A 16,700-nucleotide genomic window follows, 5' to 3' on the forward strand; every position below is an offset into this window, starting at 1 on the left:
CGGGTGGTTGGTGCCTTGGTGGTTGGCCTACTACCTATAATAATAATAATAATAATAATAATACAGCAACAACAACAACAACAATTATAATACTTGTAATGATAATAATAATAACAATGATAATAATACAGCAACAACAACAGCAACAACAACAGCAATAAAAACAACAACAACAACAACAACAATAATAATAATAATAATAATAATAATAATAATAATAATAATAATGATGATTTCAGAATCTTGCAGCAGGTGGGACTGCCCATATCAGTTTGAAATTAATCCGTAAATTCAGAAGTCATCCGTGATAATAGTAATTAAGTTAGGTTACAATGGGGAACGTATGGTAGCCTATACGTGAAAAAATACCAAGTGTTAACTTGCTACTACTGACAGAGATTTTATCATATTGCTTAGGGGCGTAAGTTTAAGACTATGGTAATTGTGTAGGTGATCATGTTTAAAGGATTGAAGGCCACTCATGGATGGCAGAGGCAAGGGGTGCGACAATGCCCTAGCCTACTTGTTTACTTGGTTTGGGTTTAAATCCAACCCTCCACTGAAGTCGAGTGAACTACTTCTCGGGCGGGTCCATATCAATCATCTAACGAAACATTTTCATGATAACTTATACAATTCTTTGATTGTAGCATCTTCCAAATCATATGATCTTGCGAAAACTAATGTCTTTAGTTCCTACTTAAATTCAAGATAATCCCCTAAAGACTGACCACCCTATATATATATATATATATATATATATATATATATATATATATATATATATATATATATATATATATATATATGTGTGTGTGTGTGTGTATATATATATATACATATATATATATATATGTGTGTGTGTGAGTGTATATATATATATATATATATATATATATATATATATATATATATATATATATATATATATATATATATATATATAATATACTGTATATAATATATATATGATCAGCGCCCAATCCCCCTCTCCACCCATGCTAGGTCTAGGAAGGGTCAGGTAATGAGTGCTGATGACTCAGCAGGTAGCCCTATAAGTTCCCCCAATCACCCCCCCCCCTTAGCCCACAAGGAGGTTGAGGTTGTAGATACTACGAAAAACTATCGAGCTTGAGCGGGGCTCAAATCCCCAGTCCCGCAGTTCGCCATAAAGGGACGTTTCTAATAGGCCACAACGACCCAAAATAATGTTTGAGTTTCGTCAAGAGCATTAGCTGTTTAAGAATGATCAAAACAAATATTGATCATCAGTTGATTTTGAGATGTTATAAAGCTTTGTATGTTGAATTAAATAGAGTAACATCAAATCCAGATCATGGTTAAAAATTTAAAGGTTTCAAATAGTATCCAATGAAATAAAGAAGTTGCAAAGCTTTGTATGAGGAAATAGAGTATCCTCAAATACTGAGAGTGAGCGTAGATATAAATGTTAAATGTTCAAAATCATCGAAAACATAAAACTGTGATTAGAGTTTACAATAAAAAAATCTCTTGATATTCTTTGTGGGTATAAAAAAAATAATTGCTATTGGTTATGATTGTTCTGTAGTTCCATTCCTACTGTTGTTATCATGTAATTGTTTCTTACTAGCCTATGATTATCATTGGATAAAATATCACCTCTAACATTCACAAGTTAATATACACGGGAATTAATAGAGAAGTAGAAAAGCTGGTGAGGGACGCTGATTGGCGGACGCTTTTTGAAGGTGTGGCCAAAACGAGTTTTGACTCCGTCTTCCCAACGTCAAGACGTCATCCATAATAACATTAGTGAGCCTCGGACTGGTCGTGTCTTGTGTGTACGTGCGTGAACCCCAACCACCTCCTGTCTCTTCAGTCTTAAGATTTTTGCAACATAGTGGCTGTTTACTTCCGTTATTACAAGAATGGCGACCCCTTATCGCACTGATGCTGGAAATAACCAGGAAGATGCTGTCCTGGTAAATTTTATTATTCTGATACTTAAGCTCGAATAGAATGGTTTTAAACTCTCTTTTAGTCTGTACTCCTTATTCAGCTAACTACTCTCTGAAGTTATCCAAACATTTAAAATACTATTAGGAATTCTTTAGGCTTACTTGCAAGCAATTTTTTTTCTAGCTGTGGTGATGTTGTTTGTTTGGCCTATTGAAGTGACCCATCATACGCAGGCCTTCTTTCATATTCCGAGAGAGGGCAAGTTTTTTTTTTAGGGGGGGGGGGGGTGAAGTTAGGCTTTTCTAAGTGCTTTGATAAGGTGGATTTGACAGTAAACACAAAATATGCAAAATACCTCGAAATTTATACAATAAAGGGGTCCTCTAGTGAGTAGGGTTCCCCTGCGTGATAAGACCAGGAAAGCAGTCCTTAAAGTAAAATAAAGTACTGTTAGCTTCTCTTTATCTGGATCCCGTAATTAGCCCCTTACGAAGCCTTGATATACAGAACACCTCTGACGTGCACAATATATAGTCAATCAACTATTGGAAGACTGTTTCCAATTTAAAGTCTGTGCAACCCTAAAGTTTGATACTTGGTCTAAGGCTAGATATTAAAATCTGCCAGAAAAAAAAATGTGCTTTTGTAATAGACTGAAGCTCCGGAAAAAATAAGTCAGTACTAAGAACGTATGAGATATATTCATTGTTATTGTAGAGTTAAATTCAAAAGATTTAGTCTTGGGTAGTGTCATAGCCTCTGTACCATGGTATTGCACTGTCTTACGTTAGAGTTTTCTTGCACCCGAGTGTCCACTCAGGTGCACTATATTATCTTTTCCCTTATTTCCTTTTATCACACTGCTATTTTTCCAGTTGGAGCCTTTGGGCTTATACCATCCTGCTTTTTCCAACTAGGTTTGTACTTTAAGGGCTGTTTTCTGGTCTTATACTGCAGGGGAACACTCTCTCTCTCTCTCTCTCTCTCTCTCTCTCTCTCTCTCTCTCTCTCTCTCTCTCTCTCTCTCTCTCTCTATATATATATATATATATATATCCAGACACTTTTTCTTTATTATATAGGGGAGATAGAGATTTCGATTTAAGTCAATCAGCGAATTGTCTTCGTGCTACCGTTTTGTATTTTGTTGTTTGTTCAAATATTCTCTATATAACTATTCAACTGTCGTTGTCATCACAGTATCTGTTTTGAATAATTTATTTTGTTTTATACATTTCCTTTGTTGTCACTGTATGAGATTTTTTCATGTCCTTTTAAGGCATATTTCTAAACGTTTTCGATCACTTGTAGACGGGTCATAGTTAATTTTGGAGCTCCCCCCCCCCCCCCGTCACCTTTTACATTCAAGTGGACCTATAAAGATGCAAGGGTACCTAAGTATAAAAAGATAATTGATAAAACCAATAAATAAAGTATGTATTATCCTTTATATACCTAAAGATAAAACATCTCAACACCTGTAACTGTAACTTGGTGGGGGGGGGGGGGGATTTGTCACGTACACCTTGTTTGTGAATCTCTGTTTGAGGTCATGTGAATGACCTCCGGACGCCGGCTCGCCTAGAATGGGTGCTTTGTCAGCTTTCACAGGCGACAAGAGTCTATCTCTATGCCAAATTGCAAACGAAGGGTTTTTCTGCCTCCCCCTTATTTTGCAGGTTCAGATAGCCTATGTTTGTCACTCATGTGTCTTATGTTAACATTTGTTTCTAGTTCGTTCAGGCATTCTTTTAGATATTTTGGTTCATTTTGGTTCAGTATCTTAAACATTAGTAAGAGTAGCTTGTATTTAATTCTCGCTTTTACCGGCAGCCAGTGTAATTTAATTAGTGCAGGGGTAACTCTTTCCCTATTGTGTAGTTGGGCCTAAGATTTCAAAAGGGGAAGTTGCAGTATTTATAGCCCCTTTGCTTGCCATAACAAAAACCCTCACTTTTAGACTTAGAAATTATCTTGGACTTTTTTTATTGCCAGTGGAAACTGTATTAACGTAAATGTTAAGTCTTCGTCCCCTGACCGTTATTCTCCTAAGTACTTTTACCATGAAATGAAGAGCACGTATTTTATTTAAAACATTGAAAACTTAGACTTAATTAAGAGTGCTCAGACCCGTGTATGATTTGTTGTGAAAATATATTTCTCAATACAAATTAAACTTTGTCTAACCCGTCTCTTGAATAGTATTATTATTTTAATTTCAATTATCGTGACAATTACATTTGTCACTGTACTTCCAATTAAAATTAAGATACCGTTCAAGAGGCGGGTTAGACAAATTTTAATTTGTATTGAGCAATATATTTTCACAACAAATCATACACGGGTCTGAGCACTTTTAATTAAGTCTTTAAGTTTTCAATGTGTTAAATAAAATACGTGCTCTTCATTTCATGGTAAAAGTACTTAGGAGAATAACGGTCAGGGGACGAAGACTTAACATTTACGTTAATACAGTTTCCACTGGCAATAAAAAAAGTCCAAGATAATTTCCAAGTCTAAAAGTGAGGGTTTTTGTTATGGCAAGCAAAGGGGCTATAAATACTGCAACTTCCCCTTTTGAAATCTTAGGCCCAACTACACAATAGGGAAAGAGTTACCCCTGCACTAATTAAATTACACTGGCTGCCGGTAAAAGCGAGAATTAAATACAAGCTACTCTTACTAACGTTTAAGATACTGAACCAAAATGAACCAAAATATCTAAAAGAGTGCCTGAACAAACTAGAACTAGAAACAAATGTTAACATAAGACACATGAGTGACAAACTTAGGCTATCTGAACCAAGAACAAATAGTAAATTTGGTGAAAGGGCTTTTAGCTACTGTGCGCCTAGACATTATGATAAACTGCCAACTGAAATGAAGGACCTAAAGGGAGCAATTGAATTTAAGAAGAAACTAAAGACATTACTTTTCACAAGATCATATGATTTGGAAGATGCTACAATCAAAGAATTGTATAAGTTATAATGAAAATGTTTCGTTAGATGATTAATATGGACCCGCCCGAGAAGTAGTTCACTCGACTTCAGTGGAGGGATGGATTTAAACCCAAAACAAGTAACAAGTAATCTCTCTAAGCAGAATTGCAAGGGCCCTTGCTTGGCTACAAAGGCCAGGCAGTCTACAACAAGTAGTAGTTTTTTATTGTGTTCCAGGATTGGCTCGATATATTGGAATTTCATGATATGTCTGAATGATATCCTAACTTTTCGGGTTACATTTACTTTAAGGGCTGCTTTTCTGGTCTTATAGAGTCGGGTAACCCTACTCTCTACAATCAGCGTTTTTTCCAGACTGGGTCCCGACCCTTCAGTGGGTTGCGTGAAAAAAGTTTAATGGGCGTGACAAAGAAAGACAGGAATTAAAAAAATACGCAAGTGAGAGATGCTGCATGAATGGATCTAGTCAACAGAGATTGTCTTATTACAGTATTATGGGTCGCGATGTAAACTGTAGTTCTTGCTGTGGGTCGCAGCAAAAAAAAAAAGTTTGAAAAACGCTGCTCTACATGACCATCGTATACATTCCAAGGCATTCGCCATTTCTTACTGCATATTGCTCGTTTACTGTCAGGTCCACATTATCGAAGCTCCTTGTCTTGGATTTTTTTTTTTTTTTTTTTTTCATTCTGGTTTCCTAAGAGTCATAAGGCTTGTGCACAGAACTACAATGAAATTGTTCGTTAAAGAAAGGTCCTATTTAGCATTATATCTAAGGATTTTGTTTAGTATTTCGTTTATTTTTTCAGGACTGGTCCGAGAGGCCTACCACGTCTTACATTCCTGTCTTTCCGCGTGGAAGGGATCCCGCTTACGTTCCAGTTCCAGTAGCTGGAAATACTGACAGAAATTCTGCATTAGGCGTTCCAGAAACTGCAGTGGCAGATGTGGCTTCTGAAGGGAGGTTTGTCTTAATAGATTTTATATAATTTATTAGGAATTGTTTTGCATTTTTTTTTCAATGTTAAAAAGATAGTTCAAACTTGCAGCGAAGTTTTTTTATGTTGACATAAATATCTTTTTATGGTTTATGCATCAAAGACCCATTTTGATGTTGTTACTGTTCTTAAACTATTTTATTCTAATTGTCTATTACTCCTCTTGTAGTTTATCTATTTCCTTTCTTCATTGGGCTATTTATCCCTGTTGGAGCCCTTGAGCTTGTAACATCCGGCTTTTCAAACTAGAGTTGTAGCTTGCTTAATAATAATAATAATAATAGCTGAAGATGTACTGTATGTAATCTCGTTGCTTCTTTTTTGCAGTAAGACGCTGTGCATATATTGCAAGGATGGATTTTTAGCCGGTTCACAGTACAGAAACCATCTGATTGTTTGTCCTGCTGTTGAACGTAAAGGTGAGTACCCTGCTACCAATATTGTTTATTGTTTCATTTTGAAACAAACAATTATAGTGTTATTGTGACTATTTAATTCTGGTTGAAGTTTTAAGGTAAACCTTTATACACTTTATTTAAACTCGATATGAAGCATTAGTTATTATAAATTTTCTCATTCTATTCCAGAAATTGAAGTAGTCATTGCTTTTAATACAATGAGGATTAAAGTTCAATTCCTTGTGTAAGCTGCATGTTTTTCTTGTGTATTTCTTATTTTGTGGTCAAGATATCAGATTATACATTTTCCTCAGAATATACTCTGGCGTTCCAAAGTGGTGACGTCAAGGACGACGCCTACAGAGGCTACACCACAGTCCTGGCTCAGGTCGTCGATTGCAGCACCGTGAAGGCCTTTGGCGTGTCAAAGGCTTTGGCGGACAAGTACCCCTTCTCCAGTCCATTTCCCGAGAGGAGACGCCTAGGGGCATTCAACAGGGCGATTCAGGCGGACAGGGTCGTCCCGGGAACAATAGGCGTCCACAAATCAAAAGCCCACGTCCACGACCCTCTGGTCGCAAACCTGTTCGCCCAGTTCTACCCCGGGATGCCCTTCGAGGCCAACGTCACGAGCCAGAATTTAGTCAGCCAGTTGAGTCGTGGGTCGAGGAATGAGAGTCGAAGGGACTTCTATGGGACCAGCGGGAGGGATGACCACTTTTTGGAAGGACTGCAGAGCGACACCCTGGACAATCGTACCCGATGGTTCCAGGAATGTCTGGAGAAGTTGTTGGGGTTCACGCGAAGTGCGCACATTCAGAAGGTGGTTTTTCTTTATAAGACAGAGTGTAGTTTTTCTCCCGAGGATTGGGAGAGGGTTTATGTCCCAGCCATCAAGGCCTTCTTTGATAAGGTCTCTAGGATTAATGTTGTCGTTCTAAATATCGACCAGGAAGACAGAGAGTAAGGGTGTTACAGATTTTTATCATGTTTATTACAAAATCGATAAATTTCTGATGTTTTTATATATTTCTTTAATGCGTGTGTCTATACTTTTTAGACTAGTTTTATGGTTTTATTTTTGAGGACATTCTAATATATACAAGTCGATGATTTTAACTCAGCCTATTACATCTTTTAAACTAGTAATGAAATATTTCTTTAGTAAGCCTAATAAGATTATTTTTTTTAGATTGAAATATGTCTTGATTAAAATTTATCTGAGGCTGGTTTTTAAACATCTCACGTTGTATACTGTGATATTAGTGAATATTATCTATGAAATATTTTTATTTATGTGAATTTTACTAGCATACATCTACGGTCAATAGTTTTTGAAAGGATCTTTGTCATATCTTCATCATTTTAGCTGTTTAATTTTATTATTGTTTTATAATTTGTTTGATTCTTAATTTTTCTCAGTTTAAACTGCCAGATATGTAAAAGATTTGCAAAATTTGTAAATAGTTATAGTTTCGTTTTTAAGTGTTCTTTCATAGGATATTATTGGCGATATTTTCCAAGCCTATGCTAGTTGTGTTTCTTTTACATTAAATCGATTAAAATCATGACTGTAGCGACAAATCTTAATATATTTTGACATAGGCGAGAAGTTATATTTTATCTTCCTTTAAATGCTCGTTACCTCCGCTAACGAAGTTGGAAGGAGGTTACGTTTTACCCCACTATTTGTGTGTTTATTTGTGAACAGCTTCCTGACCACAATTTTAATCGGGAGTAATGAACTTGCAGGGATTAACTGTTATGTAAGAAGCTGAAAATGATTAAATTTTGGAAGGTCAACCAAAATGTCCAATTCACGTTATCAGCCATGAGTTTGGACATCGTTGTAACAGACTTCAAACTTGGTTCATATTTGAGTGTGTGAAATTTCACGCTAATTAATACATGTTAAGGTCAAGGTTTAGCAAAAGGTCGAGAAATATGCTGCCGCGTATTAAAATCACACCAGGGGTCTAAATATATTATAAGGGGGACAGCTCTGACTGGCATACTACGGGCTACACAATTGGAAGAGCCCGTGGTTGGTTGAAAGGGCTAAGAAATCTGTCAATGAGGGACCAAATTGTGAACACAGTGAAAGTGTGTAACTATCACCTGAGAAACATAGCATTTATTAGAAAATATTTAACAGATGGCAGTACAAAAATTTTAGTGATGAGTCATGTAATATCAAGGCTTGATTATTGCAATTCTTTGTACTACAAATTGCCCAATACACTACTAAGAAAACTTCAAAATGTGCAAAACCGGGCGGCTAGACTGATAAAAGGCATTAAACTAAGGGAGAGAATAACTCCTGCATTGATCGATCTACATTGGTTACCTGTTAAGGCTAGAATTGAATTTAAAATTTGCTTGTTGACTCACAAAGCACTTACAAGTGAAAAGCCTAAATATCTTCGTGATTGCTTGGTCCCCTACCCTGAAGCTACCAGTGCCGCTGTAAGAGAGACATGCTGATGACCCACATAGACTATTCGAAATTAGTGTGAATCATGCAATAGGAGGAAGAACGTTCAGTTATGCTGCACCGGGACTCTTTAACGACCTTCCACTCGATGTCAAGAATAGCAATAATGTGGCAGCTTTCAAGAAAAACCTGAAGACTTATCTTTTTAGAAAGTGTTATGATAGTGACCTGAAAACTATTAAGCCTGAATACAAATGCTAGCGAAATAACTGATAACGATACAGAGCAAAATATTAACTGGAAAGAAATTTTTTCACACACCAAGGCCTGCCTGAACAGACCTTTGGTGTCTGATGGAGGGCGAGAAATAAACCCGTAAAAGTAAAAGGTAAGCAAGGCTGGTACACTGTCGTCTGCTCGAGTCACCAGTTGTCTGCTTCTGAAAATCATGGCTGATCAATCGTCAGCAACGGCGGAAGCAAAGCAGTTTGCATCTCACAGTGAAGAGCAGTTATTGGAGAGGAAAAATGATAAAATATATTAATGACACGACTAAGTTATTAGTTAGCTTGGTCTGGCTGAAGGCGTGATCAGCAATTATAATGTTCGATTGTAAAACCAAGGTCCGTATTCTATAGACCTTGGGTAAAACTTGTAGGAACAAAATCGTTATCCTGGTGTTGAGAACGGGATTTAGACTCTTGCTGACCGTTTTAACCAAGGAGGTATTAAACCACCTTGGATTTGACAGTCAGGGTTGAAGAGGGAATATGGGGATTTGACCCTTGATGGCAAATTTAACCGCAGGCGAAGGGTTTAAATTTCCAAGCCAAGGTTGAAGAATATATGGGAATTTATACCCTGGCTAGCAAATTTATATCTGATTTGTCATCCAGGGTCTAATTCCCCATGTACCCTTCTCACCGCCAGGATAACTTTTATTGTATTTCCTTACTGTTGCTACAAACCTCCAATAAATTTCCTAATCGTTCCTCTATTAACGAGAACAACCTTCCCAAGATCATTTTATTCTTCTAAACCTGGGTACTGTGTTTCTTTCATTCATTATAATAAATGAAATTATGAAGCAAGCTGAAAGCCAGATGTAAATGCCCTTGATCAGAATTCACAGAATAGGAATTTTGGAAACAATTTTATATCTGAAATTATAATTCCATAAGTATTCTAACAGCATTTTAAAGATTCATTCTATTAAAAAAAAAGAAAAAAAAAGAAAAACAAAAACAGTTCAGGTCTTCAGAACTGGGGAATAAGTTGGAAAATTCATTTTATGGTTTTGGTTACGTCTCTTCCTGGTGATTGCTGGACGAACCCTGCTCAAACTCGTTAGTTTCTTTAGTAGCTGCAACCTCACCATCCTTGTGAGTTAAGGATGGGGGCCGGAGCCTCTAAATCTATCTGTTGAGTCATGGCCCTTGCCTGGCCCTCCCTTGTCCTAGCTTGGGTGGAGAGGTGGCTTGAGCACTGATCATATGTATACTGGTCAGTCTCTAGGAAATTGTCCTATTTGAAAGGGCAATGTCACTGTCTCTTGCATCAACCATTTATGAGTGGTCTTTAAACCTTTAATAATGTGTTTACTACAATTGGTATATTACACCTTCCTGACGTATACAATTCTTCCGTTTTCGGTAAAAAAAAAAAAAAAAAAAAAATTATCATTAGGACAGGACTCGAAATCTTCAGTTATGAGACAAATTAACCTGATATTTTTTTTTTTTTAACTTGCCCCATCCTTAGAAAAAAAATGAGTGCCGTTATAGTATGTAGCCTACCTTCTGATTGTGGCCTACGAAATTTTGTCACTGTTATAGTATGTGGACTACCTTAAAAAGCATGTTATAAGGAAGTATAACTTATAGGACTGCTGTTAACAATAAAAAGGATGTTGTTTTGGTATGTTTAGTAACAGATAGGTACGTTGTTTGACGGTTTAGTTACAGGCATTTAAAGGAACTGTTTGTTTATATTTCTCATAAGTCATTAGAAAATCATCCAATTTCTTTTATGGAAGAAGGCATCTTAGTTTACTTGAATAAACCCTTCAAGTGAGTCGTCGAGAGAATATTAGTTAAGAGTTGGTGCCAGTGATGAAAGTGAATGAGCCTCTTCCAGGATCAGGATTCATATGATGGTCCCGTTAGCCTAGCAAACGAAAGCTCTCCTGGACAATTTAGAATGGTTTGGCGATGGAAGCAAGATTGCCAGGCAACTTCTATATACTATAAGCTCCCACGAGACCACCGAATGATCGAAGATATTTTGGCTCTCAAGAGGAAACTGAAGACTTTCTTATTCTGTGAGTGCTTCGATAGTGACGATTTAACAATAAACGAACAAGACCAGATGTGAAATTTTGAATGCTTTTGAACGAACATGATAAAATGACTGTGGAGGTCCTGTAGAGAGTGGGATATATGACCGGAAAACCAGCCCTTAAATTAAAGTAAATTAAATATGCACTCGAACTGAGAACATATTTTTATTATATATAGTATACAGATTTGAACAGCAAATCAAATAGTCGCCTGTCATTGTGTAAAATTAGGTAATTAATGTATCTGGACCTTTGACCTGGAAATTCATACAGTGCAAACTATTACAGAAAGGGCCCCAAAGACAACAGAGGATTGGTTTATTTACTACCCTGAAGTGTGCTCAGCAGAAGTTTCAATTAAAAAAAAACGGGGTCAAAGGAAAGTCACTTAATCTACAATAGTTCAAATAGATGAGACCCGCTTTGCGACTGGTCGCAGAAAGTACTTGTTAGACAAAGATAAAGCGACAGAAGAAAGAAGAAAATTTTGAGAATAATCGCAATCATGGAGAAAAGAATGTATAGAATACCTTGTCATTTTCAACATACAGTTTTGGTTACTATTTAATTCGAAATTATATTCTCTACGTGATACAGTATTGGAAATACATCGGTCTGTCTCTTCTACAATTCCACAAAAAGTGGAAAATGGCTTAATGAGAAAATCTTAAGATTTTTGGTGATCAATCTATTCTGAAGTGTTTTAATTCTTTCATTCTACCTTGTTTCGAGTAATGTTCTCCTGTCTGGTCTTCAGCTGCCGAATCTCATCTTAATTTGTTGGAAAGGAACTTAACTGTCTATTATTTTTTTTTCTATTCGTGATCTAGATATTAATCTGTGGCACAGTTGTTAGCTTAGCTCTTTATGCATGTTGCAAAAGATTTTTCATATTTTGATCATCCTTTGCATTCAGATCTTCCTGTATGCAATAGGCTGCTAAATAGGCAGTTAATTCTAATAGTCATACCTTATGCATCATAAAGTTATATTCTACAAAGTATTCTAGAAGTTTTATTCCAGCTGCGACCAGCTTTTCGGAAGATTTTCGGAAAGGTAGGCGAGTGAGTGTTGCTGCTGGTCACGTGGCCCCGGTGATGTGTCATCTTAGGTCTGTTCCTGCCGGACAGCAGCCCGGCGCAACCTTGGTTGGAAACTTGGAATCCAGGTAATATTATCATCCACTCCAGCAGTCTGCCGCCAACCGTCACGGTGTTCGGTCGTGTGAAAAGCTAGTTCTTGCCTCCTGTTTACTCATTGGTGTTTATCTCCACGTCACATCAAGTATGGAGACTTTGTGTCACAGCATCAGTTCCCAACAGCACTCTTCTGAAACGGTAAGGTTTTTATAATTTTTATTTTATTTTTTCATTGGACGGTTATGTTTTATCCCCTGTTTGTGTAAACAGCTTCCTGGCCATAATTTTAATCGCATATGAAACGTGTAGGGATTAAGATTAAGTGTTATGTAAAAAGCTGGAAATGATTTAACTTTGGAGGGTCAAGGTTACGATCAAGAAAATTGTCCAATTCACGTAATCAGCCATAAGTTTGGACATCATTGTCACAGAGACTTCAAACCTGGTTCATATTTGAGTATTTGAAAATCCACGCCAATTAAAACACGTAAGGTCAAGTTCGAGCAAAAAGTCGAGAAATAAGCTGCCGTGGGGGAGGTCTGCACTCTACCGAGTGCCCCTCTAGTTTTTCTGTATTTCGTTTCTTTAAATAGTCGCCTGCTATTGTCTTCAGAGCAGTTTCCTGGTTCCAATGTGGTATTGAAAAAAGTCATTCGTGACCCGTCTTCCATTCAGGTTTGATGGAACTATTGAGATTCAGAGCAAATAGTCTACCGCGTTTCCACCTTCGCCTTTAGATTTATTCAATGGAAATGTTTGCTTCTACTTAACCTGTTGTCGATATAGGCGTTTGGGTGAATTAAAAAACGTTCTTCAATTTAAAATGTGAAGTTACCAATGGATGCCTTTCTAATGTATCCTTATCATTATATATATTGAATAACTATTTATAAGTTTTTGACCCCATATCGGAAAATCTGGCCTTCGTGAATTAGTTTTTTTTTTTTTTTTTTTTTTTTTCAAATTCTACGTTCTACTTTCATCCCCTTTATTGTAAAATTGGATTTCTATTTTCGTGGGACCTGTGTGAGATCACATGTAGCTTTTTCATGGTGTATCAATGTCTTTCATGAGCAGCACACACACACACACACATATATATATATATATATATATATATATATATATATATATATGTATATATATATATATATATATATACAGTATATATATATGTATGTATATATATATATATATATATATATATATATATACAGTATATATATATGTATGTATATATATATATATATATATATATACAGTATATATATATGTATGTATATATATATATATATATATATATATATATATATATATATATATATATATATATATATGTACATAGTACTTGGGCATGTTACTCTACGTTTACAATGAACATAAAATGCCATAATGGTGTCCGAAAATCGAAGATAGTTTTTTCTCTTCGAACAGACTAGCCTGCATATAGTTTTCAGGATAACAGCAGAAATGCATTTACTTTTCTCCAATTATTGTTTGGTGTCGACACGTGTTTCGGATTACTTTGCGAATCTTCTTCAACCCTACAATGAGTTTTGGAATTACATTTAGGTTATGGTGGTGAATATTTGATGATATCTATTTTGATATTTGGAAAAGCATTAAAGATTAAAGTTTTCATTTATGAATTTTTGTTTAATGTTTTTTTTTCCGAATATAAAAGTAATTTTGTATGAAATTTTCACCCCCATGACCTATATATTAAAGTGTCGTAAAACTCAATGTAGTCCTTAAGAAGGGTCGCAAAGTGATCCCAAACACGTGTCGACACCAAACATGAAAACTATCTACAGGACATTCTGTCCGAAAAAATAACTATCTTCGATTTTTGGACACCCTTATATGGCATTGTCTGCTCATTGTAAACGTAGAGTAACATGCCCAAGTACTAGTTCTTATTATTTAGTGGTTTGAAATCGGTCGAATTAAATTATATTTCTTTCGAATATTTTTACTTTTATATTATGATAATCATATTTCATATTATCATAGATTATTTAATGTTTTATTATACAACCTATTGAACTGTGAAATATGTGACTAACGTCAAGAAGTAACACATATTTGAGTGACAAATTCAGTCGTATTTTACTCATTAATAAATTCGAAAAAGTCCGATATATTAAAGGTAAAAATAACATTATATTAATCTCTAACGTCCTGATAGGCAGTGTTCTCCATTACTGTCTATACTTTACAAAGAGCATGAGGATAATTTTTTTAGATATGTATATATATTCTTCTGTATCATCATATTCGTTAATGGGAGAATATAATCTACAACAATATTAAAATTACTAAGAGAATCATCTACACACAAGATAAGAAAATGTCGGAATTTGTTGATGGGAGGTTTTCCGGAAAGGTAGGCGAGTGAGTGGTGCTTCTGGTGGGGGAGGGGGGGGGGGGCGATTTTAGATGGCTGGGCCACGTGGTCGGTGATGCGTCTAAATAAAAAAAAAAACGATCATATTACAAACTAAACACTTGGCCCGCTTAGCCTGGAACATGCTTTTAATAATTGGTCAGTGGTAAGGTCATGTTTTTCATATTTGTTCCATAGTGAAAATATTCGTCCCTGTAGAGATCGGTATTTTCGTCTTTGACAACGAGCAAGTTTGCCGTCCTTGACCAGACGCACTTGAACCTGTACATTTTTGGCTTCTTTGAAAAGTAAGAGAACCAGCACATAAAAAGGAATATGGGGAAAGTCTGCAGTACCATTCAAACGTCTGTAATAACCTTCTACATCATTATTCTTGCGAATACTCTGGCCAAACACTGTCCACTCACTTGGTGACCAAAACCCACTTGTCCGTGTCTCTCTCATGTATGTTGTTAAATCTTTAATTTGGCCAGCAGGAAGGCGTGATTCAAGGTGATCAAATGTTGATGTAATATGTTCATGTGGGAGAAAGGGAAGAGCCATTAAGTGTTTTAGGTAATCTTGAGTGGGACGATGATTCAAATATGGAACCGCCAATCCTAACGCCTGAATCTTCCTCCAGACAGCCTGATTCCAATGAAATGCACAGCCTTGCATCTTTGCATCTGAAAATAATCTCCTGACTACTGACCACAAAGCCATTTCGAAGTCCATCACGATCTTTTCCACTTTAAACTCCTGAATTATTGCTAAAATAGAATTAAATACCTTTCTGTAGTGTGTCTTTCTTTTCCCTGACATAAGGATGAAAGCTAACAGGACTTGTTTTACATTTCCTTCGCTTCCCTTAACGAAGGCATGGACTTGAAATAGCTGTTGAAACAGGCCCTTACTACACGAAATGTAGCATCTAAATACCGTGTCCTTGCCTTCTTCAACAAGGCAAGTTGGTCTGCAGTGGCAAATTATTATTATTACTAGCCAAGCTACAACCCTAGTTGGAAAAGCAAGATGCTATAAGCCCAAGGGCTCCAACAGGGAAAAATAGCCCAGTGAGGAAAGGAAATAAATAAATGATGAGAATAAATTAACAATATATCATTCTAAAAACAGTAACGTCAAAACATATATGTCCTATATAAACTATTAACAACGTCAAAAATAGAAATGTCATATATAAGCAATAAAAATACTCATGTCAGCCTGGTCAACGTAAAAACATTTGCTCCAACTTTGAACTTTTGAAGTTCTACTGATTCAACTACCCGATTAGGAAGATCATTCCACGAGTTGGTAACAGCTGGAATAAAACTTCTAGAATACTGTGTAGTGTTGAGCCTCATGATGGAGAAGGCCTGGCTATAAGAATTACTAAGTGTCTTGCATCATCTAGAATACCTTTCTTGAAGGAATTCATTCGGGATGTGATCAACTACCAATTCAAAATCCAGTGAATTAGGTTCAACGGGTCTATCTATCTGTCTTATTCGGTTAACATTACGAGATAGATAGACTGGATTTACACAAGCTTTATCACTTCCTTCTGTCTGCATCCGAGGAAAGAGACAGCGTTAACGACTATTATCTATTACGCAAACTCAAATAGCTAGTATGTTTTGCAGTAGCAGTATAGTAGTAGTAAATTTCTACTACTACTAGTAGTAGTAGTAGTAAATTTCTACCTCTACTATCTTAATCGTTATCATTATTAATATTTATTATCACGGAGGAAATGAGAGAGAGAGAGAGAGAGAGAGAGAGAGAGAGAGAGAGAGAGAGAGAGAGAGAGAAAATGTCAGGTTGTTGTGACTTGACCCACCTTTTACCAGACCTCTCTTTTTCTTATTGGCCCATATTCATATTGTGCGTAGGAGTTGAAGAGTATTTATACTTCGTAAATAATCCGAAAAGTGATAATTAAGGCAACACCTTTCTGTCCACCAGAGAGAGAGAGAGAGAGAGAGAGAGAGAGAGAGAGAGAGAGAGAGAGAGAGAGAGAGAGAGAGAGAGATTATAGGACATACGTGATAAGAGTAGGGGAGATAAGATAATGAAGGAGTTGGGGGAAGTGGGAACTGTGAC

The 16,700-nt window shown here is 36.2% G+C and overlaps 2 protein-coding genes and 1 pseudogene across 2 annotated transcripts in view; 2 read left to right on the forward strand and 1 right to left on the reverse strand.

Moving 5' to 3' along the window:
* The first annotated feature begins 1,768 nt into the window (after window positions 1–1,768).
* LOC137640677 (uncharacterized) lies at window positions 1,769–7,912 on the forward strand. Its single transcript, XM_068373172.1, has 4 exons — window positions 1,769–1,964; window positions 5,714–5,868; window positions 6,230–6,321; window positions 6,615–7,912. The coding sequence occupies exons 1-4, from the start codon at window positions 1,911–1,913 to the stop codon at window positions 7,265–7,267; spliced, it is 954 nt and encodes a 317-aa protein (XP_068229273.1). The 5' UTR covers window positions 1,769–1,910; the 3' UTR covers window positions 7,268–7,912.
* A 4,328-nt stretch (window positions 7,913–12,240) lies between these two features.
* The window catches only part of LOC137640678 (uncharacterized), a 9,001-nt gene continuing 4,541 nt past the window's right edge, over window positions 12,241–16,700 (forward strand). The window contains exon 1 of the mRNA XM_068373173.1: window positions 12,241–12,409. Coding sequence (XP_068229274.1) covers window positions 12,359–12,409 — 51 coding nt within the window. The 5' untranslated portion in view covers window positions 12,241–12,358. The remainder of the gene's footprint in view (window positions 12,410–16,700) is intronic.
* Window positions 14,712–16,171, reverse strand: LOC137640412 (uncharacterized; annotated as a pseudogene).

This window comes from Palaemon carinicauda, chromosome 5, assembly GCF_036898095.1.
Source record: "Palaemon carinicauda isolate YSFRI2023 chromosome 5, ASM3689809v2, whole genome shotgun sequence".
NCBI lineage: Eukaryota > Metazoa > Arthropoda > Malacostraca > Decapoda > Palaemonidae > Palaemon > Palaemon carinicauda.

What these genes read in the sequence shown, in the direction of transcription:
- LOC137640677 (XM_068373172.1), top strand. Translation starts at nt 1,911, where the DNA reads ATGGCGACCCCTTATCGCACTGATGCTGGAAATAACCAGGAAGATGCT. An exon ending in ACCAGGAAGATGCTGTCCTG is followed by an intron (nt 1,965 to 5,713) that starts GTAAATTTTATT and finishes TTATTTTTTCAG; the next exon opens with GACTGGTCCGAGAGGCCTAC. An exon ending in GATGTGGCTTCTGAAGGGAG is followed by an intron (nt 5,869 to 6,229) that starts GTTTGTCTTAAT and finishes TCTTTTTTGCAG; the next exon opens with TAAGACGCTGTGCATATATT.